The sequence below is a fragment of the Centruroides vittatus genome, unplaced genomic scaffold, assembly GCF_030686945.1.
Source record: "Centruroides vittatus isolate TY-2023 unplaced genomic scaffold, ASM3068694v2 contig_134, whole genome shotgun sequence".
NCBI classification, from domain to species: domain Eukaryota; kingdom Metazoa; phylum Arthropoda; class Arachnida; order Scorpiones; family Buthidae; genus Centruroides; species Centruroides vittatus.
This window is the reverse complement of record NW_027120852.1, coordinates 1,112,366-1,134,396: the sequence shown is the minus strand read 5'-3', so window position 1 is coordinate 1,134,396 and position 22,031 is coordinate 1,112,366. Positions and strand designations below refer to the sequence as shown.

General features: G+C 32.7%; 1 protein-coding gene across 2 annotated transcripts in view; it reads right to left on the bottom strand.

Annotated features, from left to right (window-relative positions):
• Positions 1-1,226: 1,226 nt before the first annotated feature.
• Positions 1,227-22,031, bottom strand: part of LOC136990731 (histone deacetylase 8-like) — a 44,267-nt gene continuing 23,462 nt past the window's right edge. For both annotated transcript variants that reach the window (XM_067289157.1, XM_067289156.1), the window contains exons 8-10: positions 14,662-14,756; positions 8,451-8,556; positions 1,227-1,346 (exon numbers count right to left, since the gene is read on the bottom strand). In XM_067289157.1, coding sequence (XP_067145258.1) covers positions 1,324-1,346; positions 8,451-8,556; positions 14,662-14,756 — 224 coding nt within the window. In that variant the 3' untranslated portion in view covers positions 1,227-1,323. The remainder of the gene's footprint in view (positions 1,347-8,450; positions 8,557-14,661; positions 14,757-22,031) is intronic.

Sequence of the window (22,031 nt, the reverse complement as noted above, 5' to 3'; positions counted from 1 at the left end):
TTTAATTTCTTGTTTACTTTATATTTTCTCTATTTCATCTTTCGAATTTCAAATTAAAGTCAGTCTTGGCGAGATCATTTATTGCATAATTCTCACGATTTTGCATACGAAAATGCGTGTTTTCGACACATTAGTAAATTACAGTTTACGCTCGTATTTTGAGTCTCGCGATTCTTATTTCTAGATCATTTTACGGATATGCTTCGGGCCTGTAAATTGGCCGAAAATGTTTGTTCCGCGATTAAAGTTATTGCTGGAAAACTACAAATTGTGTTTTTATTTTATTGCGAAATCTCGGGTTACTGAAAAGAAATTTTTTGAGTCGGCTACTTTTTAAACAATTTTTGGCTACAAAAGCTAAAAACATCTGGCCCTCTGTCATACTCTAGACAAAAAATTGGCACTTAAACAGTTTGAGTTTGACACCCCAGAATTAGTCTTTTCTAAAAATAAAAATAGGCATTGACTTCAATTTTTCTATTAATCGAGGTATTGCATCGAGTTTATAACGGTATATATGCTATGCTACGACGAAGACGTCCTTAAAGCATTGTTTTAAGTTACCAGTTTAAATAGGCCTGCCACGCAACACTAGTTTGAATTTTCCAAACTATGTAATAATAATTATTAATTAGTTCATAAATTATGGTTTTATTTTGCGTGTGATGATTTGTGGTCCCGAAAATATTCCGCATTCCCGCTCGTAATTTGCGTCGCAAATACGTCGCTGCCCGCAGACGGCGAAAAAGTCGACGAGGCAAATTCTCCGACAGGTAGGAACTTTGTCAACATACAGGTATCCCGTGCTTAACGTGGGATTCGGTGCGTAAAATTAATTGTGGCAATCCCTTTTTATAGGCGGCAGAAGTCTTAACGACCGTCTTTACTTAACGTAGATACGTTTTTCTCGGCAAATAAGGTGTTTGTAAATTAGCCATTTTTGGTTAATAACAAGTAGTTTTATTCGAGTAGGTGGTGATTGTTTCATCAAGTACCACTGTACTCGATTAGTGCAATCTTGATATATGTGATACCTCTCGATTAATTAATCCCTCGATGCTAACTGTAATTGGAGAATGTCTTTCACATTCCTTGTTACTTTGATTTATGAGAAAAAATTCACCGATGAATAAAATTTATTTTTTAATTTCATTTACATATTGAAATTGTCATAAATATATATTATAAAAATACAAAATATTTTATACGTTAAAACATTATAACACAAATTATACATTGTACACCAACATGTAATATTTTTATAATTCGTTAAAAGCTAAATATGCAAAAATAGAATTTTTTTTTCTTGTAAAAACTTTGAATTTAACACACAAAATCCAGATTACCTGCAAAAAAAAAAGTATTTTTAATGCACAGAATGGGGCATTATTCTTTATTACGACACTTTTGACCGTATTCTTGCCGAATTTAATAAAAATATCGAAGCATTTATAAATATAAAAAGTCTGGCATTATTATTTTTTCACTTGTAGTCAGATAAATCATTAACACCCGAAAGTATAGTATGAACTGTAAAAAATAAAAAATCTCTCTTCTCAATGACTGGAACTAAATACTAAGTGTAAAATTTTCATTACTGGATGTTAAAGGTTAATTTCAAATTGAAGAATGCTTTCCTTCTTAATTAAATTAACCGAGATCTGCATTAGGTGGCCAATGATATTCTGCACATTCCAATTTGGAATATTGTTGGTGATGTGATGGGATCTTGGTTAAGATCAAAAACGTTTGTACTTGTAAATTGTAGGTTTTGACAATTAACTAAACCATTAAGAAATCTGAAAACAGAATACAATTAACAAGTTTTGCCGTATTTAATCATTTTGGTCATTTATGGTTATCTGTGTAGGCAAATCCCGATAAAATTAAGAGCCTTTTGCACAAACTGTCATTTAAACTATGGAACAATTAGGATTAAATTTATTCGGTCGTATTGTTAAGTAAATAGCTTATTCTTGGGATTAGAATTGGCAGCCATCCAAAAGTTCTTATTGTGCAGATGTACACTGAGAAAAACAGTAAAGAATGGATTGGAGTGTGCATAAAAATAGTACAATATAAGTATATATATCGTGTTATATACTTAATTTTGACTTTTGACAATTAAAACAAAACTTTATTTTTAAATCAGAGTTGATTAATGTTGATTAATGGTTGTAAATTTCAAGAAAGATATTGGTGGAACATTTTAAGATGGCTCATCAGTTCTGATTTATTTTGTTTCTTCACTACACTACAGAATAATTTTAACTGCCCAAAATTGGCCAATTAACTTATCTTTGGGATAAACTGCTGGCTTATTCTCAACATGTTACACAAGTATCAATTTTGTAAATTAAAATGCTTTTAAACTTTAAAACTTGTGTAACCAACCTTATCTCATGTGGGCTAAGCAAATAAGACTACAATTAATGGAAATTCTGCATGTTTAAAACTACCAAAGAATATACAATGGGTGATCGGTTAACGAACGCAAGCCGTTCGGAGTCTTTGTTTGCTATCCAAGCTGTTTGTTAACCGATGATCAAATTGATAAATTTGTTCTGGAGACCTCAAAAAATAAAAAATATATACTTTCTTACTACATTTATTTATATGTAATAGAAAAAACACGACTACGTATATGTGTATTTTTATTGTTTGTGGGGGGTTTAAAAAATCTGTCTAATGTCGATTGCTTTTCTCTCTTAATTACTTCCGAAAAATCCCAAAGAATAGCATTGTAATCGTAGAGATCCCTAAGCCTATTAACCTCGACCCGGTTTGGATGCCCTTCTAAGACCGTCGTTCTGACATTCCCACTCCTTCGAAAGATCTTTAATAGCGGATGTCGGCATTAATCCTCTTTTTCGGAAGAAAAACGTATCTTGCAGCGTTTCTTGTTCCATTATGAGCTCTTCGATGTTCTTTATTTCTCCTTAAGCTGCTTGAGTCTTCTCGATTATACAGTATCTATCTTAGATAAGATCGAACTGCGACCTACTGTAGACCCGTATAAGCCATACTGCCCAGCAACGTCGTCTGCCCACTCTCTATTTTCGAAAGGTGAGAGTATAATAGCTAAGGTAAAAAACCCGTGCAAAACTTAACGAGTGCCCGCCCGACGGTCTTGCAAATACTATAAAAGAATTGTTTCTGTCAAAAATAAAAGGCTGAAATTACGAGGGAGAGTTTCAAAGTTTGGAGGAATACTATCCGATCGGAATATACCGGGTTGAGTGTCGCTGTCTCCCGCATTCTGGAAAGTTTCAAATTGTTGCCCGAAGACGAGGGAAGACCAATCGGTATTCATTATTTTATGTCACTTCTCGTGTTTGTTCTCTGAGGTGTTCATTGTCCAATCACCCACTGTATAACCTTAAATTTTATTAAAAATGTCATCTTCTGCTAATTAAGCTGTCTATATTTTGGTATATAAATAGTGTTTAGAATAGTAAAATTTAAAGGTTCTCGATTATGTGTAGTACTGTATTAAAGTCCAGAAACACAAAAATTCTAATGAAAACAAACGTTTTCGACCATACCCATGGTCTGCATCAGGTTTTAACCAGTAAATGGGGTAGTTATATTTTTGTAATATCTACAGTTAAAATTGTTCTATATATGTTTGGCGTTATTCCAAATTTTTAAAAAGTAACTTTTCAAATAATTTTGTTCTACACATTCCATTTTGGAATCTTACTGGTTGAAGACCATGGATACGGCCGAAAAGGTTCGTTTCCATTAAAATTTTTATGTTACTGGACTTTAAATGTTGTCGATTGTGTGATTCGTTCCAGAAATTCAGCAAGAAGCTATTTTAATACAGTACTAGCAGTTTGTCTTCTTTTTCTTCAGTCCTGTAGCAACCTGACATTGAAAGCACCCAAATAGAGAAGGTCGGATGGAATGGTCACTTGAACGAGAAGACAGTATATAATGTAGAAGTGAAGTGAAAGAAAAACAAATTAAAGATATATGCAGGATAGAGGAAGTTAAACCCAATTTACAATGTGCTACATTAATTAGAACAATGGCAAACACGGATGGACTCGAGGTGCTTGAGATTTTTAAAGCAGAGAAGCAGGGTCAATGTATAAACTTTAAGGAGAAGAGGTGCAGGCTACTAAAAAAGGTTTTTAGTGTGTTGATTTATCCTTCCCAGGGATTGTGCGAGAAGTTGGTTTTAATAATTAACAAAACAAGAAAGCAGTATCTAAGGACGTTAGACAAAGAAACCAAGCAAAGAATTTGTGACAAGTACGAAAATTACTCAAGGAATATAAAAAGAGTATAAATGCTACCAGAACAAAAGCTTGGAGAGAAACTCCAAAGGTCCATGGGAAATTCCATGTCAACTTGTCTTTAGAAATAGAAAGAAACTTAAGCTACCAGACATTGTTAATTGGAAGGAAGGAACAGAAGATAGTGAAGACTATGATATTGAACATAACATTAATAGGATCCTTGATGATCATTTTCCTACTGATATCAATTTGGATAATTGTAACTTAGATGGCCAGTCAGGTACAGAAGTAAACACTAACAAATACTATGATAATTACAGATTATTCACATTCAAAGAGATAACACATGCCATAGCACCATGTCTGGATAGTATAACAGTGGAAATGTTAAAAAATGCTTTTGAGGAGATCCCAATCCTATTTGTTTACTTATACAATGAATGTCTAAAGCATGGTTACTTCCCGGCTAAATGGAAGACAGCCAATATAAAGTTAATCCATCTAGTCCTGGTGATTACAGACCAATTAGCCTACTCCATGTAATGGGAAAAGTCCTTCACGAACTTATTATTAAACGGATCGACAGACAAGAATGTACAAGAATGGTCATATGCACCAAAACCAATTCGGATTTAGAACAAACAAATCAATGATACATGCAGCATTGAGCGTTAAAGAATTTGTTTATGAAGCATGGGAGGAGAACAAACATGCTTTATTAATAGCAATCGATTACAAAAAGCCTTCAACCACTTAAGATGGCCAGTCATAAAAAAAAATCGCCTCAAAGATGTTAATTTGTCAACATTTTTTGGATTATTATTAGATAGCTACTTAAACGAAAGGTTCATAGAGTTTCACTCCAACTACATTCATATAAGGAGAACAATAAACGGGAGATGCCCTCGAGGCTCCCGTAGCGGCCCGGGACTATGGAATTTGGTGTTCAATAAACTACTGACAAATTTTGACCGATGCAATGATCTAAAAGTCCAAGCTTTTGCTGATGACTTACTTATAAATAAAAATTGCGATAAACTGACCGACGAAAGTAATGGAACAAGGAACAAATGCTTCCAATTAACTATGCTAAGTGTGAAGCAATGGTGTGGACTGTTACAAAAAAACCCTTAAACTCCGTATAGATAATAACAAAATCAAACAGGTGAAAGTTTTGAAATGCCTTGGAATATTAAGTAATTGTAAAAGCCTTACTGTCCTTAAATTCTAAAATTGTAAAACGAGAAATATCCAGTTATACTCGGGATTGGAATATGTATTTACAGTAAGTTTTAAAATTGTATTTTATTGCTAAGAAATTTTAAGTTATACAGTAACTTATTTGTTTTGTTGTTATTACTTTTTAGTGTTTGGTAGTAATACTGCTGATGAGGGGCATGCTAGCCCGAAACACATATATTATATGTGTACAGAAATTATTACTACACGTGATATAATAAAGAAATTTTGTTCTTTCCTGAACTAACTCTCATTACTGTGCCAATCTTTAAACACCAGTATAAAGTCCTATTAATAAGTAAAGTCCAAGTAGACAATTAACAATAATATTACAATAACCTTGGAATATTCTTTGACCCAAATCTCAGTTGGCATCTTCACATGAATGAAATTAGCAAGAAAACAAATCAAGAGCTAACCTCCTCAATTTGATTGTTGGAAAACACTGGGATTAAACTTTACAAACAGCAAATTAATTTATAAGATGGCAAATAAACCAGCAATTTTATACACTGTCCCAGTATGGCAAGATGCACTTAACAACATACACACGTTTGTATCGACAGTAATTTTTTGCAGAGAAGAGCAGCAAGAAAGATTACTCGTGCTTATCGAACAGCCCCCACAGATGCAATACTGGTATTGGCTGGACCAATGCCAATACATATCATGGCAAGAAAAATAGTTTGGAATTGGCTCTGCACTAATATTCGACTACACGGTTATACACAAAAGGATATTGAAAAACGCATTAAAAATAAAATGATTCCAAACAGCTACTTGAATGTACCCGATGATATTAAAAAATATGAAATTGATAGAACTAGTAATGATATATGCCTCGAACTACACTCAGCAGATATGCACAGCTACGAAATAAGTTCTGAGTATAATCCCGAATCAAACAGATACTTTCAGTGGATAGTGTACAGTACACTGATGGCTCTAAGCAAGAGTGTGGAGTGGGAGCTGGTGTGTACATTCAAAACAACAACAATAAGACAATGTATCAGGCCAGATTAAAGCTTGCTAAACATTGTAGCATTATGCAAGCTAAACTATGGGCCACATACAAAGCAATCACTTAAATAAATACAAAGGTAATATAAAATTCCTTACTGACAGCAAGGTAGTTCTTCATGTCTTGGCAAAAACTGAAAACATCACGCTAGTGGGCAAAGAAGTTATTAAAGTATCGCAATATCTCAGTACTACTCGCAATATCTAATTCAGGTGGATACCAGGACATAAAGGAAACGAACTGGCCAAAATGGCTGGTACTCTCAAGATGCAGGATACATATACCAGGTTACCAAAATCAACACTGAAAAATTCCTTACACAAATGGGCACTAATTGAATGGCAGGAAGATTGAGATAATTCTACAACGGGGAGACTTTGCTACCAGTTTATTCCCTCTATTACTAAATGCATCAAGGCTAATTACTACGAACCTAGATCCGAAACTATCCAATGTTTAACGGGCACGGCAATTTTATGGCCTACCTCTACCGCTTTAAGAAGAGAAACACTAATAAATGCCGGTGTGACAATAATAGTGTAGGAGATGCCATACGTTTTATATTCCACTGTAAACAATGTGAAGATCAACAAGAACAGACAAGATGACCAAGAAGACAGTGATGTTATCAGCGATTGATTGGCAGTGCAGAATTCTTCTGTGCACAGTTTTTTTTTTAAATCTAGAATCTAAAACTAAAGTATTTCCATTAATATGTATGACCATAAAGCCATTAGTTTCCTGCAGTTCAACACTGGGTGAAGGATTGCCGGATGTCTATTCTCACTACTCTAATGCATAAATATGACTTTATAATTTGTCAGGAGCCATACTGTGTCAATAATACGCCTGCTTGTCTTCCTACCAATTGTTCCTCCTTCCTTTCAATTCTTATCTAGCAAGATTCAAGAACACGCCCAACTTCAACTGCTCCCTCTGTGCAGTTGCAGACGGCAGTCAGCACTACATCTTCAACTGCCCCATGCTGGAGTCACAGAGACATCAACTAGAGACAATAATCGAGGCTACGGTGGTGCTTGGCCAACTGACTGTAACAAAGTCTTCGATAACAAAGACAATCAGCATCATAAATGCATCGTAAGTAACATGTATTTTGGAAGAACTGCTGTAAGTACATTCAACCAGCAACTCTCTACCTTTGCACCATGATACTGTAATTGTATTTTGTAACTGATATTTGTCATTGTAAACATAATTGGTATAATTGTACCTGTCCTACTTTGTATATTATGTCTCATGACATCTGCATTTTGTCATCCTCACGTGTATGTATACTATAATGCTGTTGTGCTTAATTATCCTGTATATTATTGTATAGTATCTCGTGTATGTACATTTTATCTCCTCTTTTGCTATCTTATGTATATTCTTGAATCAATCTTTACTTACTTCAATTGTCACATATCGATTAACTGCACTGGATCTGTATCAAGTTATACTTATTGTGGCACCCAGATGCATTGTACCCAATGTGGTGAAATAAAATATGAATTAATATGTACTCATTTCAGTTATATATGTTCGGCATGTTAACTTATCAATTGTAAGAGAACTTGTAAATCACTTACCTTTTCTGCAAATAATAATATTGATTACAATTTCAATATCATAGTAAGCTAATATTTACATTCTCTGCGTATTAAAATCATAATCAGTTTTTAATAACTTTGATCACTGCAAGGTTACAATAATATTATCTATCTTACTTATCTACCATAATTGATGATATTGTCAACTATTGTAATTTTGGTTATTAATTAAGAATTTCCGATACAGCGCTCTGAGGTCCTAAGAACTTTTTTCGCCTTTACTTTTTCCCTTATCCTTTATACTTCTCTCTTTTTCTTCCTAGTGGGCTAAGTTTGCAAAAGCAGGCAGCCCCTCCTCCTTTATTAGAGTATTATTACAGTATAGTAACTTACCTAATATTGTCTTTACAAGTTGCTCAATATATTCATTACTGTTTTTATCTGGTCTATTTCCAGGAGTAATATTCAATTCATAGTCTGGTCCATAATTTAAAAAAAACTGTAACAACAAAAATTACAAAACTTTATTTTGTTTATCAAAACATATCTACCTTGTGGTTTGGCATTACTTGAGTTATAACATACTGTTTGTGAGTGTATATGCCAAATGACTACTTCTCTGCAATTAATTAAAAATAATAATTTGTAACTAGAGGCAGATGTTAGGAGCCATCGCTTATTAAATTTAATAATTATAATCTGGTAATTGTCTGGCATTTTACTAATATATGGAGTTTTGAGATGTTTGTGTGTGTGTAAATTTAACAAATAAAAACAAGTCTGGGACAGAAATAAAACAGATTTTAAACTCTTTCTACTCTTTGTGTACTAAGAGGGCATTTTCTAGGCCTATAATGGGGAAAGAGAGGGCTCACTCAATCTATGCAGAACAAAACCACTGTGAAAAATTTGACTAAATTCTATCCCAGGTCTCCAGAGCAGTTAGTTCACTACTCCTTAAATGACCCAATGGCCAAAGCTTTTATTCATTTGTGAGGATAAACTCTAATTCTTTTACATTTATTTCATTATATTCTATCTGTATAATTATTTAAGAGAATGTTATTCAGTATTGGACAAAACCTTCACTCTCCCAAGCATGAAAATTTCAAATCATTCTTTCTGCTACCGGCTGCCTTCAAGAATGACAATAATAATAATTTGGACAATCTAAGCAAATATTAAATAATTGTAACCATAATATAAAATATTCTTAAACAATTAAATTTCTAGACAGTAGTAGGCTTTGATACTTTCTTCTGTTATTTGCAGTAAACATAACCAACAAACAAAATGTTACAGAATTATGCACTGCTTACCTCATTTACATCACTTTCATTTGGTTTTGTTATAGTGTACAATAGTGATGCCAGGTGATAGTATATTATGCAAACTAAATGTTTTCCAAATCAAGACCAAACATTGTTTGCTACTGGCAATAATGATTATGGAAACGAATTTAATTTCATACATTGTTATCACTATATTATTAACAGTGGTCGTAAATGTCAACTCACATAGAGAGGATTTGCAAGACAGCCAGATCTGGACTAACAAAATTTATACTTGCATGTATTATTACAAAACTTTATATAGTCCTTCATCCAATCATCCAACAAAAATAGGGAAAAGCACATATCTTATGTTATACTATCTCAAACTATCCATTAATCTTTGTTTATTCACCATCTGAAGCTGGATTAGTGTCTAAGAAGACACTAGACACATTTCACACCCTTCACACCCTTTCCTAGCAGCAAAACTTAATCAAAACAAAAAGTTCTCAGCCTGACTGATAAGCTTTCTGCAGGTTACAAAAAGAAATTTTAAGAAGCAATTCTATTTTGGAATAAAATATTCTTTGACAGAATTATGTCTTTTAAATCATTACAGGTTTTGATTTTCCAATGTAACAGTTTTCTTTAAGCTGTCATAGTCATACCGGAGAAGTACCGCTATTCTTGATTAACATGCATGTCCATATTGAAGGTGATGTCAAAATCGGAATCTTTTTATATTAAAAGAAAATAAATTGTCATTTAAATTTTTAAAACAAAATGGAATAATGTATATGATATTTATGGTCGGAAAGTTCGTAAGCGATTTTGATAGCCGACAGTTGAGACACCGATTGACGCAAAAATGATTAGAATTGTACAAACCAATGAATATTACGATAAATGACCTTGAGACGCGTCCGTTACAAAAAAACCGTTAAGATTATTCAAATAACGTTTAATTTGGCTCATTGCAAAAATGGATGCGAACAACGTGCATTATCGACACTTGTTTCTTTTCTTTTTTCGTAAACGCAAAAATGCTGTACAAACAGCAAAAAAGATATGTGATGTTTATGGTGGGAGTGCTGTATCAGAATCAACTGTTCGAAAGTGGTTTGCAAAATTTAAAACGGGTAATTTCAGCCTTGAAGATGCTCCTCGCTCAGGAAGACCTCCTGTTATTGAAGAGGACCAAATCAAAGCATTATTGGATGAAAACCCTCATTACACAACTCGAGAGATTGCAGACATAGTGAAGTCATCAAACAGTACTGTATTTCAACATCTAAAGAAGCTCGGATACGTGAATCGTTACGACATTTGGATACCTCACGACTTAACGGAAAAAAACTTACTGGATCGCATCTCCATTTGTGATTCTCTTGAAAGACGAAATGAAAATGACCCTTTTCTGAAGCGTTTAGTGACAGGTGATGAAAAGTGGATCATTTATAACAACATCAGCCGAAAACGATCGTGGGGTAAGAGAAATGAATTGCCATTAAAAACTCAAAGGCCGGTCTTCATCCAAAGAAGGTCATGCTCACTGTCTGGTGGGATTGGAAAGGAATCCTGTACTACGAGCTGCTTCCACAGAATCAAACAATTGATTCTGATAAGTATTGTTCCTGAAAATTGGATGTTCGAAAGTTGAGGAATAAAGTTACATGTTGTAAAAGTGATTCTGTTCCCTTTAGAGTTTATGAGATTTTATAGTTTTTCTCCTATTAAGGCAAAAAAAGTTTAATTTTATAATGAATAAAGTATATCGCGAAAACATAATGTTCATATAAGCAATACATAACTCGTCACAATATTCCTTTTACACAAATCATGCTCACAGATTCTGTCACTACGCTTCAAAATTAAAGTTACTATTATTGTCACAAACACACTGTTAAACAGGAAGCTATCGGATAAGCTGAACATGGCAATTAAAGAAAAACATCCGGAACTGGCCAATAGAAAAGGCATTGTGTTTCACCAAGATAATGCCAGATCCTCACACGTCTTTACGAACACGCCAAAAATTATTGGAACTAGGCTGGGATGTTTTACCCCACCCCCCTTACTCACCCGACCTTGCCCCGTCGGACTACCATTTGTTCCGTTCTCTACAAAATTCCCTTCATGATAAAAACTTTGATACTTTGGAAACTTGCAAAAACCACGTGGATCAGTTTTTCGCGGAAAAAACTGGAAAGTTCTACGAAGAGGGTATCATGAAGCTGCCCCATAGATGGCAACACGTCATTAAAACAATGGCACATACATAATGGAATAAAAGTATATTTTTAGTATTAAAACAATTTCTTTTATTTCTCTTAAAAATCGCTACGAACTTTCCGAACAACCCAATATATGATATTTATTAATTTTTACATAGTCCAATCATTATAAAATTTTAATTTAAAATCTCAGATGTAGAATTTGCATAGAAAACTCCTTTTCAAGTATTAAGCAGTTTCAAAATTTAGAGCTACATCAATAACACAGTCCTACATATTGAAAAAAATGTTTCAAACAGTGTATTCATGTAACATGCAGATGATTATAAAAAGAAATGATATGATTTCTGCAGTTTCTTCTACTACAAGAAGTTCTGTCATGTCCTTTTTGTTTTCAATTTTGACTAACAGACAATATTTATATGCATAAAATTGTGTGTTAATACATAGTAGTGTGGCTGTTACACATGTTACAAATAAATAAATCTGTTTCCCAATGATGTAGGTAAGCTATCCCTCGCCAAATGCAGAATTTAATTAACACACAGTAATCGAATTCCAATCGTGCGTTCTGTTAACGGCATCTCGTACGTGTATTTCGGCACAGAATACTCGATACGTGGCATAAGTTTTTGTTCTCCGCGTCGATCCGTCCTGCACCGGACCAAAGAGAAGACCAATAAGTTGCGAGTTGTTCTTCCGTTGGTGTGCCACTGTGCTGTGTGTATCAATGGATGTTTTGGTTCTAATTTGTCTGTAAATAAATTATTTTGTCATTTTCGTAACAAACACGTTTTGTAAATGTGCAAAATTAATTGTGGTGATCCCTTTCTACAGGCAGCATAAACTTAAGTAAATACAGCTGTTAAAGCTGTATTAAACAGATATTTTCCAAGAAAAACCTAAGACATTGGTGAATTTTCTATTTTTGTTTAAAATAAAAATATTTCTGCTAGCACATGGTGACTGTTTGGTCCGGTATCGAGATACTTCTGTATTCGATTAATGCAATTCTGATAGACACAGTAACATCGAGGGATTAATTTACAGATCCCTCAATCGATATGGTTCTCTTATTTTGTATTTGTGCAAAATATAAATGAGTATATTAATTAAAGAGCAATGATAAAGTTTCAAAGATATAATAAAAAAAAAATACTACTGTACATAATTGATGTCTAAGTATTATTTAATCAAAGCTAAAAAAAAATTAGACATAAAAGTTGTAATTTCTTATTTTTCCCTAATTAAAAAATGATTAAAAATTACATTGTATATATTAAAAAATAAATGTAGCAGAAATTAGAAATTCATTTGAGATTTACATTTTTCAAATACAAAATTTTATATTTATTCTTATGTCATCATTCTTCTTCCTACAGTTTATAAAAGTAAAAATCTTTTTACTTTAAATATTTCAGTGATATGAGACTACATCACAGAGAGAAGCAGAAATGAAATTCCTCGAAAGTACACCAAGTAAGAACAGGAGTGAAAAATTTGGGGGAGAAGATAGAACAAATTAGACTGAGATGGTTTGACATACCAAGAGAATGGAGGACAATAGAATACCAAAGTTAGTATTGGAGGAGGAGATGGAGGGGTGAAGACCAAGAAAACTGATAACAGCAGAGTGATGGAAAGGGAGCGAGGTCTTCGGTCCGTGGCCCAATCCGGGCATCGCTGGATTCGGGGTAAAAAAGAAGCGATACGAGAACCGGCCTTTCTGATTTTGTACGGAATGACTCAATTTATTTTAAAAATCTCGTGTTCGCAACAATTGAATCCAACACCTATTAAATTTACACGTTAAAAATATCAAAATACACTTTTTTGGCAACGACTCTCGACAAGCTATCGGGTATTGTTCTCAATATAGTTTTATAAACAAATAATATTTCCAGTTCAACTTCTACATTTTTTATTTGATATGATTTTCATCAGCTTAAAGCAAACTGATTTGTTTCATTAACCTGGATAACATATAATTTTTGCAAATGTTTAAAGTTTTAGGAAAATATAACTGAATAATTAATTTCTAAAACTCAAATACAGTAATACCCCAAACTTATGCGATAGGTGGGACCGAGCAATAACTGCGTAAGTCGGGGTATAATTTTGCATATAAAATACATACAAATTATTTTTAATTGGGGCCGGAGACTAAAGAAATCAATAATTTAGAAAAAAAAAATGTTTAATAAAATCTTAGATAATACATATGTATAACAAATTATATTATTAAAATCATAATCCAAAGTTATTTTGATGTAGAAGGCTTCATAAAATCTAACAAATTCGTCTGACGACTCAGATTGTTTTTTCTCCTGCAAAATTTCCTCGTAGCATGCTAATAATTTTTTTATTACTCATATTGTAGAAGAAATGTGCTCTTCGTTGGAGTCTATATTTTCTAAAATTTGTAACCCCTTTTCATTTTTGTATCGAAGTCTTTAACAATGTTAACTTTACATTTCAAAGATAAAGTTTTTCTTTTCTTGTTTGATGCAGAAGAATCAGTTCTACTTCATTTGGATGACATAGTAGAGACTCTCGAGTCTCCGTAGATATAACAAACACAGAAATAAATAACACAAAATAAATTGTAACTATGCGTCGATTCTACGTGACACGTCCAAACATGTAAGCCGAACAATAGTGTGGGGGAGTGAGTAATCAATAGTTGCGTGACGCTCAAACAAAAGACGAATCGATGAAATTTAAAAATCGCGTAACTCCGGGTTTGCGTAAGTCGGGGTAGCGTAAGTCGAGGTACTACTGTATTTAATGTAAAATATCCATAATTTTATGATGATGGCAATATTTGGAGTTAAAAATTAATAATATTAAATAAATAATATAAATTAATACAGCCGATTTAAACTGGCAATTGTTTGGCTTGAGAAATTTAAATTATTTAAACATAAATAAAGAGATGGTGCCTAATGCCTACCTCTATGCAAAATTAATTAACATTTAATTATTAAATCCAGCAATCATTTGGCTTTAATCAAAAATAGGGTTTTAGATGTTTATATCTGTATTTAAATATTTTATGTATGTAAAAATTATTTTAAATATTTACATTCTACTCACTTTATGATCTGGTATATCAGGATTTAATCCTATGCCAAGAAGAATGCCAGTAAGATAACACCAACAGCGAGCGGCATTCCAAAAATTGTAACCTCCTGATTGTAATTTAAAAGACAATAATTATTATTATTGTTAAATTGTAAATTAATTATTAAGAAATTTATTGTTTCAATGAAAATTTATTAGCTAAAATCTATAATTATCTTGATGATATAAAGAAACATAGCTAAGAAAATTATGTTCAAATTAATTAATTTTCTATTTTATGTACTTTCTTATAAAATAATTCATAGTTATCAGTTGCATTATGATAAAAACTGCAGTAGAGTCTTGTTAACCCAACATACATGGAATTAGAACAGTGTCATATTAATTAAGATTTCCAAAATATTGGAAGTTTAAATTGTTAATTCATCAAAATGTGCAAACAGAATAAAATTGATGTAGGGAAAAACTGAGCACAAACAAATTTGACAGAATGGATCAACTGAGTATGGAATAGGATGACCAGTAAGGTTTCAATATAATTAAAATATTCGTTACTCATAATATTAGACCTATTAATTTTTCAGTTAAAACATTTTACCAAACTTAACTTTTACAATATATTGGTGTAAAGAAAATTACTAAACTTATGTTCATTTTTTTTTAACAATAAAAGAAGAGTGGAAAAATGAAACTAGACACAGTTTTATTCTATTTTTTTCTGTGCACTTCTTTAATCTATTCTTTCTTCCTTTGATAACAATTTCAGCTCTACCAGACAGCACATTTGTTTAAAACTTTTAACAAACATCTTACTATCGACAAAAAAAAAAAATTTGCAGCATCTTACACCTACCGTAACGAGGTATCTTATCCAAATTAGCTAGACAAAATGCCGGCCACGATAACAAAAGCAATCTCGACTGCCAAGCAACCGTTTGGCTCTAATGTACACTCCCTAAACTCTATTTTCTAGGACTAATTAAATCATTTCTTTCCTAATAATGAAAACAGTCTGCAAAGTAAGAGCAAAAGTTACTTTGCACTGCATTCGTAACAATAAGAACTTGCACCTTAGCGACCGACGGTGCACTGCCGCCGTCCCGATCTCGCAAACCACGCGAGACGGTTTCTCGTCCGACGAGACGTCTTTCCCCGACTCGTCCCGTTACTAGTCGACAAAATAATTAATTTCTAAAAATATACGAGAAAGTCGAATTCTTATATAAGGATTCGGCAATTTAAATTTTTAAATTTTAATATGCATAAATATTACTTGAATAGTTTGATCCTAAATACTGCAACACATTTCAAAGATCGGTCCTATTTGAATCTTATTTTGTATTGTAAATAAAATTAAAATTTCAAATGTATTTTTCACAAACATTAAAGTCAATTTTTTCCCCGTAACATCAGTTCTTGCAAACGAATTGAAAGAACCGAAATTTCTTCTAAAATCTTGTTTGGTAAAATATATAAATAACTTTTTACGAAATATTTTTGATAACTATATCACGAGCTTCCTCTAACACAACTGCAATATCAAGATTTACATTGCTTGATTCCTAATCTTTGTCCACGAAAGTGTCTTAAAACAAATGTTTTTCTTTGATTGTTGAAAGAAAATTTAGCAGATTCTGTTTTACAGATGGTAAAAATTTTCTACCATTGTATGACAGACTTTTGGAAAAATGTGATATGTCAGTCCGATATTATATAACTCAAACTGTATTTCATGAACATAATCTCAATTTATGACACAGCTTATAGGAAATATAGCAGATCAATTTATGAGAGTTTACCAAGAATCAATTAACCCATAAAAATGAAGTTTCTACAACTCCTTTTCAAAAGTTTAGAAACTTTAATGACAAGTGCAAATATAAGCAGCTAACAAAAAAAGAAAAAATTAAGATTTCTGAAAAAAGACAATCGAGTAAAACAATAAGATATTGACAAATTTAAATATATAATTGGCTCTTTCAAAATTTAAATTACTAAACTTTAAATAAAATTACTATATTTTTAATGACGGTTTCTAAACTTTTGAAAAGAAGTTGTACTATAGCAAGTCCTCGGTTAACATGTATTTCATTAACACATTCCTCACAATTAACATGGGTTATCGAGGTCTTAGCCTCTCTTCCGTCGGGACCTCATTGTGTGATAAATACACAATCTTTCCAACCTTTTTTACAGAACAATGGAGATCTAGACTGGAAAATGTAATAAATATTCTAGAAGAAGGCAATGACAAACCATTTATGCAGTCTACAACGAGTTCTATTACATAACTTATCAATACAACATACTCGGAACACCTTGTAATCTTGCCAAAAAACTTATGGACACGAGCTCAACATATAAATACAATACTGTGCCAGTAGATGAGACTCTCCAGGCTAAAGATACTTGCCACAATATTGGAGAAGATTTGGACTTTGTCGAAGAGATGCGGCCGGACCAAATCCACGTGGACGTTTGGCCATTGAGGATGCCGGCACCAAAAGAGAAGTTCTTTGCTCCACCACACACACCATCAGAATTTGAAATATGAGGAGCAAGAATAAAAAAAAAAATTGGAACTGGTGAAAAAAGATGAAAAGGAACAACACACACATATTAGACATCAGTGAGCCCAGTTGATTGGAATGGGTCACTTTCATTTCAATGATTTTAGTATATACTGTTTAGGGCACGAGTCAATATGAAAGAATGGCATTGCTAAAACTCTCCAGAGGAACACAGGTAAAATATGTCCTCTAACACAATCCAAATAAAGAACCATGACCATCAGAATAAAAGCCAACTCAGTGAACACAACTATCATACAAGTGTACCATTGATGCATAGGAGGAAGATATTGAAGAATTTTACAGTAGTTTACAAGTAGTACCGGATGCAACGACAAAGATTTACTTCTAATCACTGTTGGTTAGAATGCTAAAGCTGAAAATAAGAAAGAGTCAAAAATCACAGAAACATAATTTAGAAAAAGTCTGAAAATGGATAATTGAGTTTTGTGAAGAGTTTTGTAACCTGTAACTGCCAATACATACTTTGAGCAGCAGAAATGCAAGCACTACACCTGGACATCCCTGAATGAACAGTATCAAAATCAGATTTATTACATTATAGGCAATAGAAGATGGAAAAGTGCAGTTCTCTTGAAAAAGTTGTGGAAGTTGCTGAAAAGAGAAGAATGAAATGGATTTCTAAATAGGCACAGTAGGACTGGGCCTAGAGCAGCAGATTTTGAGGGATGGCAAAATTGGCAAGTATAATATAACGATTTCACAAAAAAGTAAATATTCCAAATATTTAAAATTTATACTTAATAATTAAGTCACCTATATAAATAAATAAAGATAATGATTAAGCTTTCTAATTACTTAAATCACTTATAATGTAAACATACACCAATATGCATGATATAATTTTTAATTAAAACAAATGTACCGTGTACATTAACCGCACAATTTAGTAAAATGTATCATTTTTATATTTAAAATGTACTAAGTTTAGTACAGTTTTATATAATTTTCTGTAATTAGAGCCCATATTAATGTCAGAAGAATTTATATTTATACTAAATCAGTCCTTTAGCCAGGAATAAATCATTGGAGTCTGGAGGGGCAAACTGAAAAAATTGTGACATTTTTTCAACCAATATTAAGCTTATTAGCTGCAATTTAAGTGTAAAATAAGTAACAGTAGCCTAAGTTTATGTGAAAACATATATATGGGCACTAACATTACTGATTAAGCTAAGGAGGCTTAGTCACCTCCTTATCCTCCCATAGTTACAAGTCTGGGCTACATCAGAGGAATTTCTGATCTGTGCCTACAGCAACAAAAGGTTAAATCCAGCCATAGCCATAGCCCAGAAATAAGACTTAATGCTGAATTTCAATGTCAGTAAAGAAGGGACAAAGAGAGATATCTTAACTAGGAATGTTAAAGTAGAAGAGAACAATAAAAAAAACTTCTGAAAAGATTTGGAAAATTATTGAAAATTTTGTTCCTTAAGTGGGAACCCTAAAGAGCTTACATGAAAACACTAATGGAAAGAAAATATTGAATGTCTATACAAGTGAGATTGCAAAATGATAGGATCATTTGAAAGTAAACAATAAAACATTCTCAGGAATCAGAACAAATGCAGTGTGAAGTACAGTACATAGGCATAAGGACAGCTATCAAAAGGAAAAGCACCAGGTATTGACAAACTACCTGTGAAACTGTTTAAGAAAGTAAAGAAAGAGTCAGTGAGATTATTAACTGCAGTATGGGTTGCTGTGCTATCTTCTATATTTGCTAACAAAGACTGGAAAAGATCAATGTATATGTTATGGACATAGTGATTAATATGGGCATTATGAATAATGACCAACAAAATTGGGCATTGTAACAAATTTCAATAATTTAGTAAATCGACCGGTCATTACGAATACTGCTATCACCTAGTCGGGCAAAGTGATTATAATACGTCGAAGAGTGATCGTCCGACATACGCTAGCCAATCGGCACTCCGAGTTGCGCGTGCGTATCGTGTTTAGTACCGAATTTTAAATTTGATTAAAAAAACTCCACTTATTTCATTTAGAAATATTTTTTTTTTTTTTTGTAAATTATTTCAAAGTACTATTAACTGATATTCTTCCGGTAACTTAGAAGTAACTTTCATTTTTGACTCTCACTTTTTGTATCATTGACAAATATGCTGATTTTGTAAAAATTTGATTGTTCTCATTTTTTTCTGCTATTATCTCGTTTAATCGGTCGTCGAAGCAATTATTTGTATCACTTAATGATTCCTCCACGATTGTTACCTTTGTCAAAAAAGAAAGGTTAACTACCGGTCACATAAATTTAAAATTTGGTACTAAATGCAATACGCACGCGCAACTAAGTTGTAAGTTCCGATTGGCTAGCGTATGTCGGATCGTCACTCCTCGACATATTATCATCACCTTACCCGACTAGATGATAGCAGTATTAGCAATGACTGGTCAATTTGCTAAATTATTGAAATTTGTTACAATGCCCAATTTTGTCAGTCATTATTCACAATGCCCGTATTAATCACTATGTCCATAACATACATACTCATCACAAAAAATGGAGATGAAAGATGGTGAAAGTTACTTGCATGAGATCATGTGATGGTATGGTTAAGTTTTAGTCAAGATTCTACAAAAACAGTTGGTATGAAATTGTAGAAAGAGAAATGCCAGAAAAACAGGTAGTGTTTAAAAAGAGTCAAGGAACACGAGACTCGATAATAAACACAAGGAGGATAATGGAAAGAGCAAGAAAATAGTAAAAGAAGGTTTACTTGTATTTTGTTGACTACTATAAATTTTGAAATGCACCAAAGATAATGAATGGGTGTGCCAGAACATCTAACTGTACTATTGAAAAGACCTTTAGAATGAACAAAAAGACAGAGTTAGAATAAAATTTGGAAAAAGAATGGTTTGGTATAAGAAAAGAAATCTGATATGGGCATAGTATACTTGTATACAGCCTTGCCTATTTAATTTATGCAGTGAATATATTATAAGAATGGCTGGACTGGTCAAGATGACAGCTAGAAAATAGAAGGCTGTAAGATCAATAATTTGAGATATACAGATGACACTACTTAACTTGCAGATAATAAGCTCTTCCAGATATTTTCTAAATCTGGAAGAGCTTATTTGAAAAGTTAAATAAGAAAATGATAAAACTAGTCTAACATTGAATGGTGGTAAGATGAAGGTAATATCAACTAGAATGCTCAGTGAGCTTACAGGTAGAATAAAATTAAGGCAGTGGTTAACTTTATTTTCTTAGGATTCAGAGTAAATAGAAATGGCAATGTGAAAAAGAAATCAGACAGGGAATACTCTTAGGCACAGGAAAAACTGACTTCATTGTTTTCACAATTCTTAACTTTGTAGACGTTAGTTTTTCTGCTGTAATGTAAGGATACGAAAGCCGAGTCCCGAGGATATGTGACAGGAAGAAAGTATATTCATCTGAAACATGGATCTGGAAGCTGCTTGGAATACTTTTGATTACAAAAAGAACCAACTAGCATGTAGTAGAGCAAATAAATACAATCACTCTTTGGAGGTAAGGCTCCATAAAGAAAAATTAAACTATTTAGGCTATATGATTACAGGCAAATGGAATAGAAAAACAATCATGCTCAGTAAGGTGGAAAGAAAAGGAAATGAGAAGAAAACTAGAGAGTACTGTATTATGTAACTTTGGAATCTGACTGCTAATGGGACGGGATAGAGGGAACGGCCCAAGATAACGTATTTACTTGCGTATAAGATGATTTCGCATATAGGACGAGGTATGACTTTAAAGATCAAAATAAAGAAAATTAGATTTATTAATAGAATTCTAATTTTATTTCGTTTAATCACAAATAAAATATTATCAAATGCACGTATTAAGGCAAACAACCACGTTTTCTTTACGCTATCACCTTTTGTCTACTCGGACTCACCCCCTGAAGCTTCATTACAACTCTCCTCTTCTTCACTTTCACTCCACAAATCATCATCCTCTGATCTGTCAAATGAATTTGAAATGCAGTATTTCTTGAATGACTTTATCATCAGCTCTTGAGAAATGCTTTTCCATGCACCTGATACCCACATAGCAAACCCAAAAAGTTATAATGTGCATGACAGGAAAGAGTTTATTTTTGATGATTCAGAATGTGCAAATATTCATTAAAAATACCAATTTAACAAATTTGAAATAACCACGTTTATAATCATTGCTAAGTGACCATCCATTTTCGGATAATTTCTTTGAAAGCGACATTCACCTCGACTTCGATAACACTGCTATAATGGTGCTATGATGGCAGAATAAACTATACACGGTTCACAAAAATTATTGCAAAAATGCAAAGAATCCTTCACTTGCACATATAGGACGATCTAGGTTTTGAAGCAGTGAAAAATGAATAAAAACTTTGTTTTATATGTGAGTAAATACGGTATCTTAAAGAACCACAAATAATTCCAGTAACTAATCATTATTTATTCTAAACTGAACCTATTTGAAAATGTAATGATATTGAAATGCTTTGATTTCAATGATACTCAAAAAGCATTCCAATTCAAAACCTTTGACCTGAAGATCTGTGGATAGAATCAAAAGCATTAGTCTTAATGTCCTTGATCAGTTACTGGAGTTATTTATGGTTCTTTGAGGTGTTTTTGTGCTGTGTATTTACACTCCAGTCTAGAAAAATATTGTGAGGGAACAGAGGGCTTTTGTCCATCAGACCACTAGGTGCTAATTAAACTTGACTAGATGGCATTTAATCTAAAACTAAAGTTCTTTTTTATTGGTTCAATTTTTACTTAAACAAC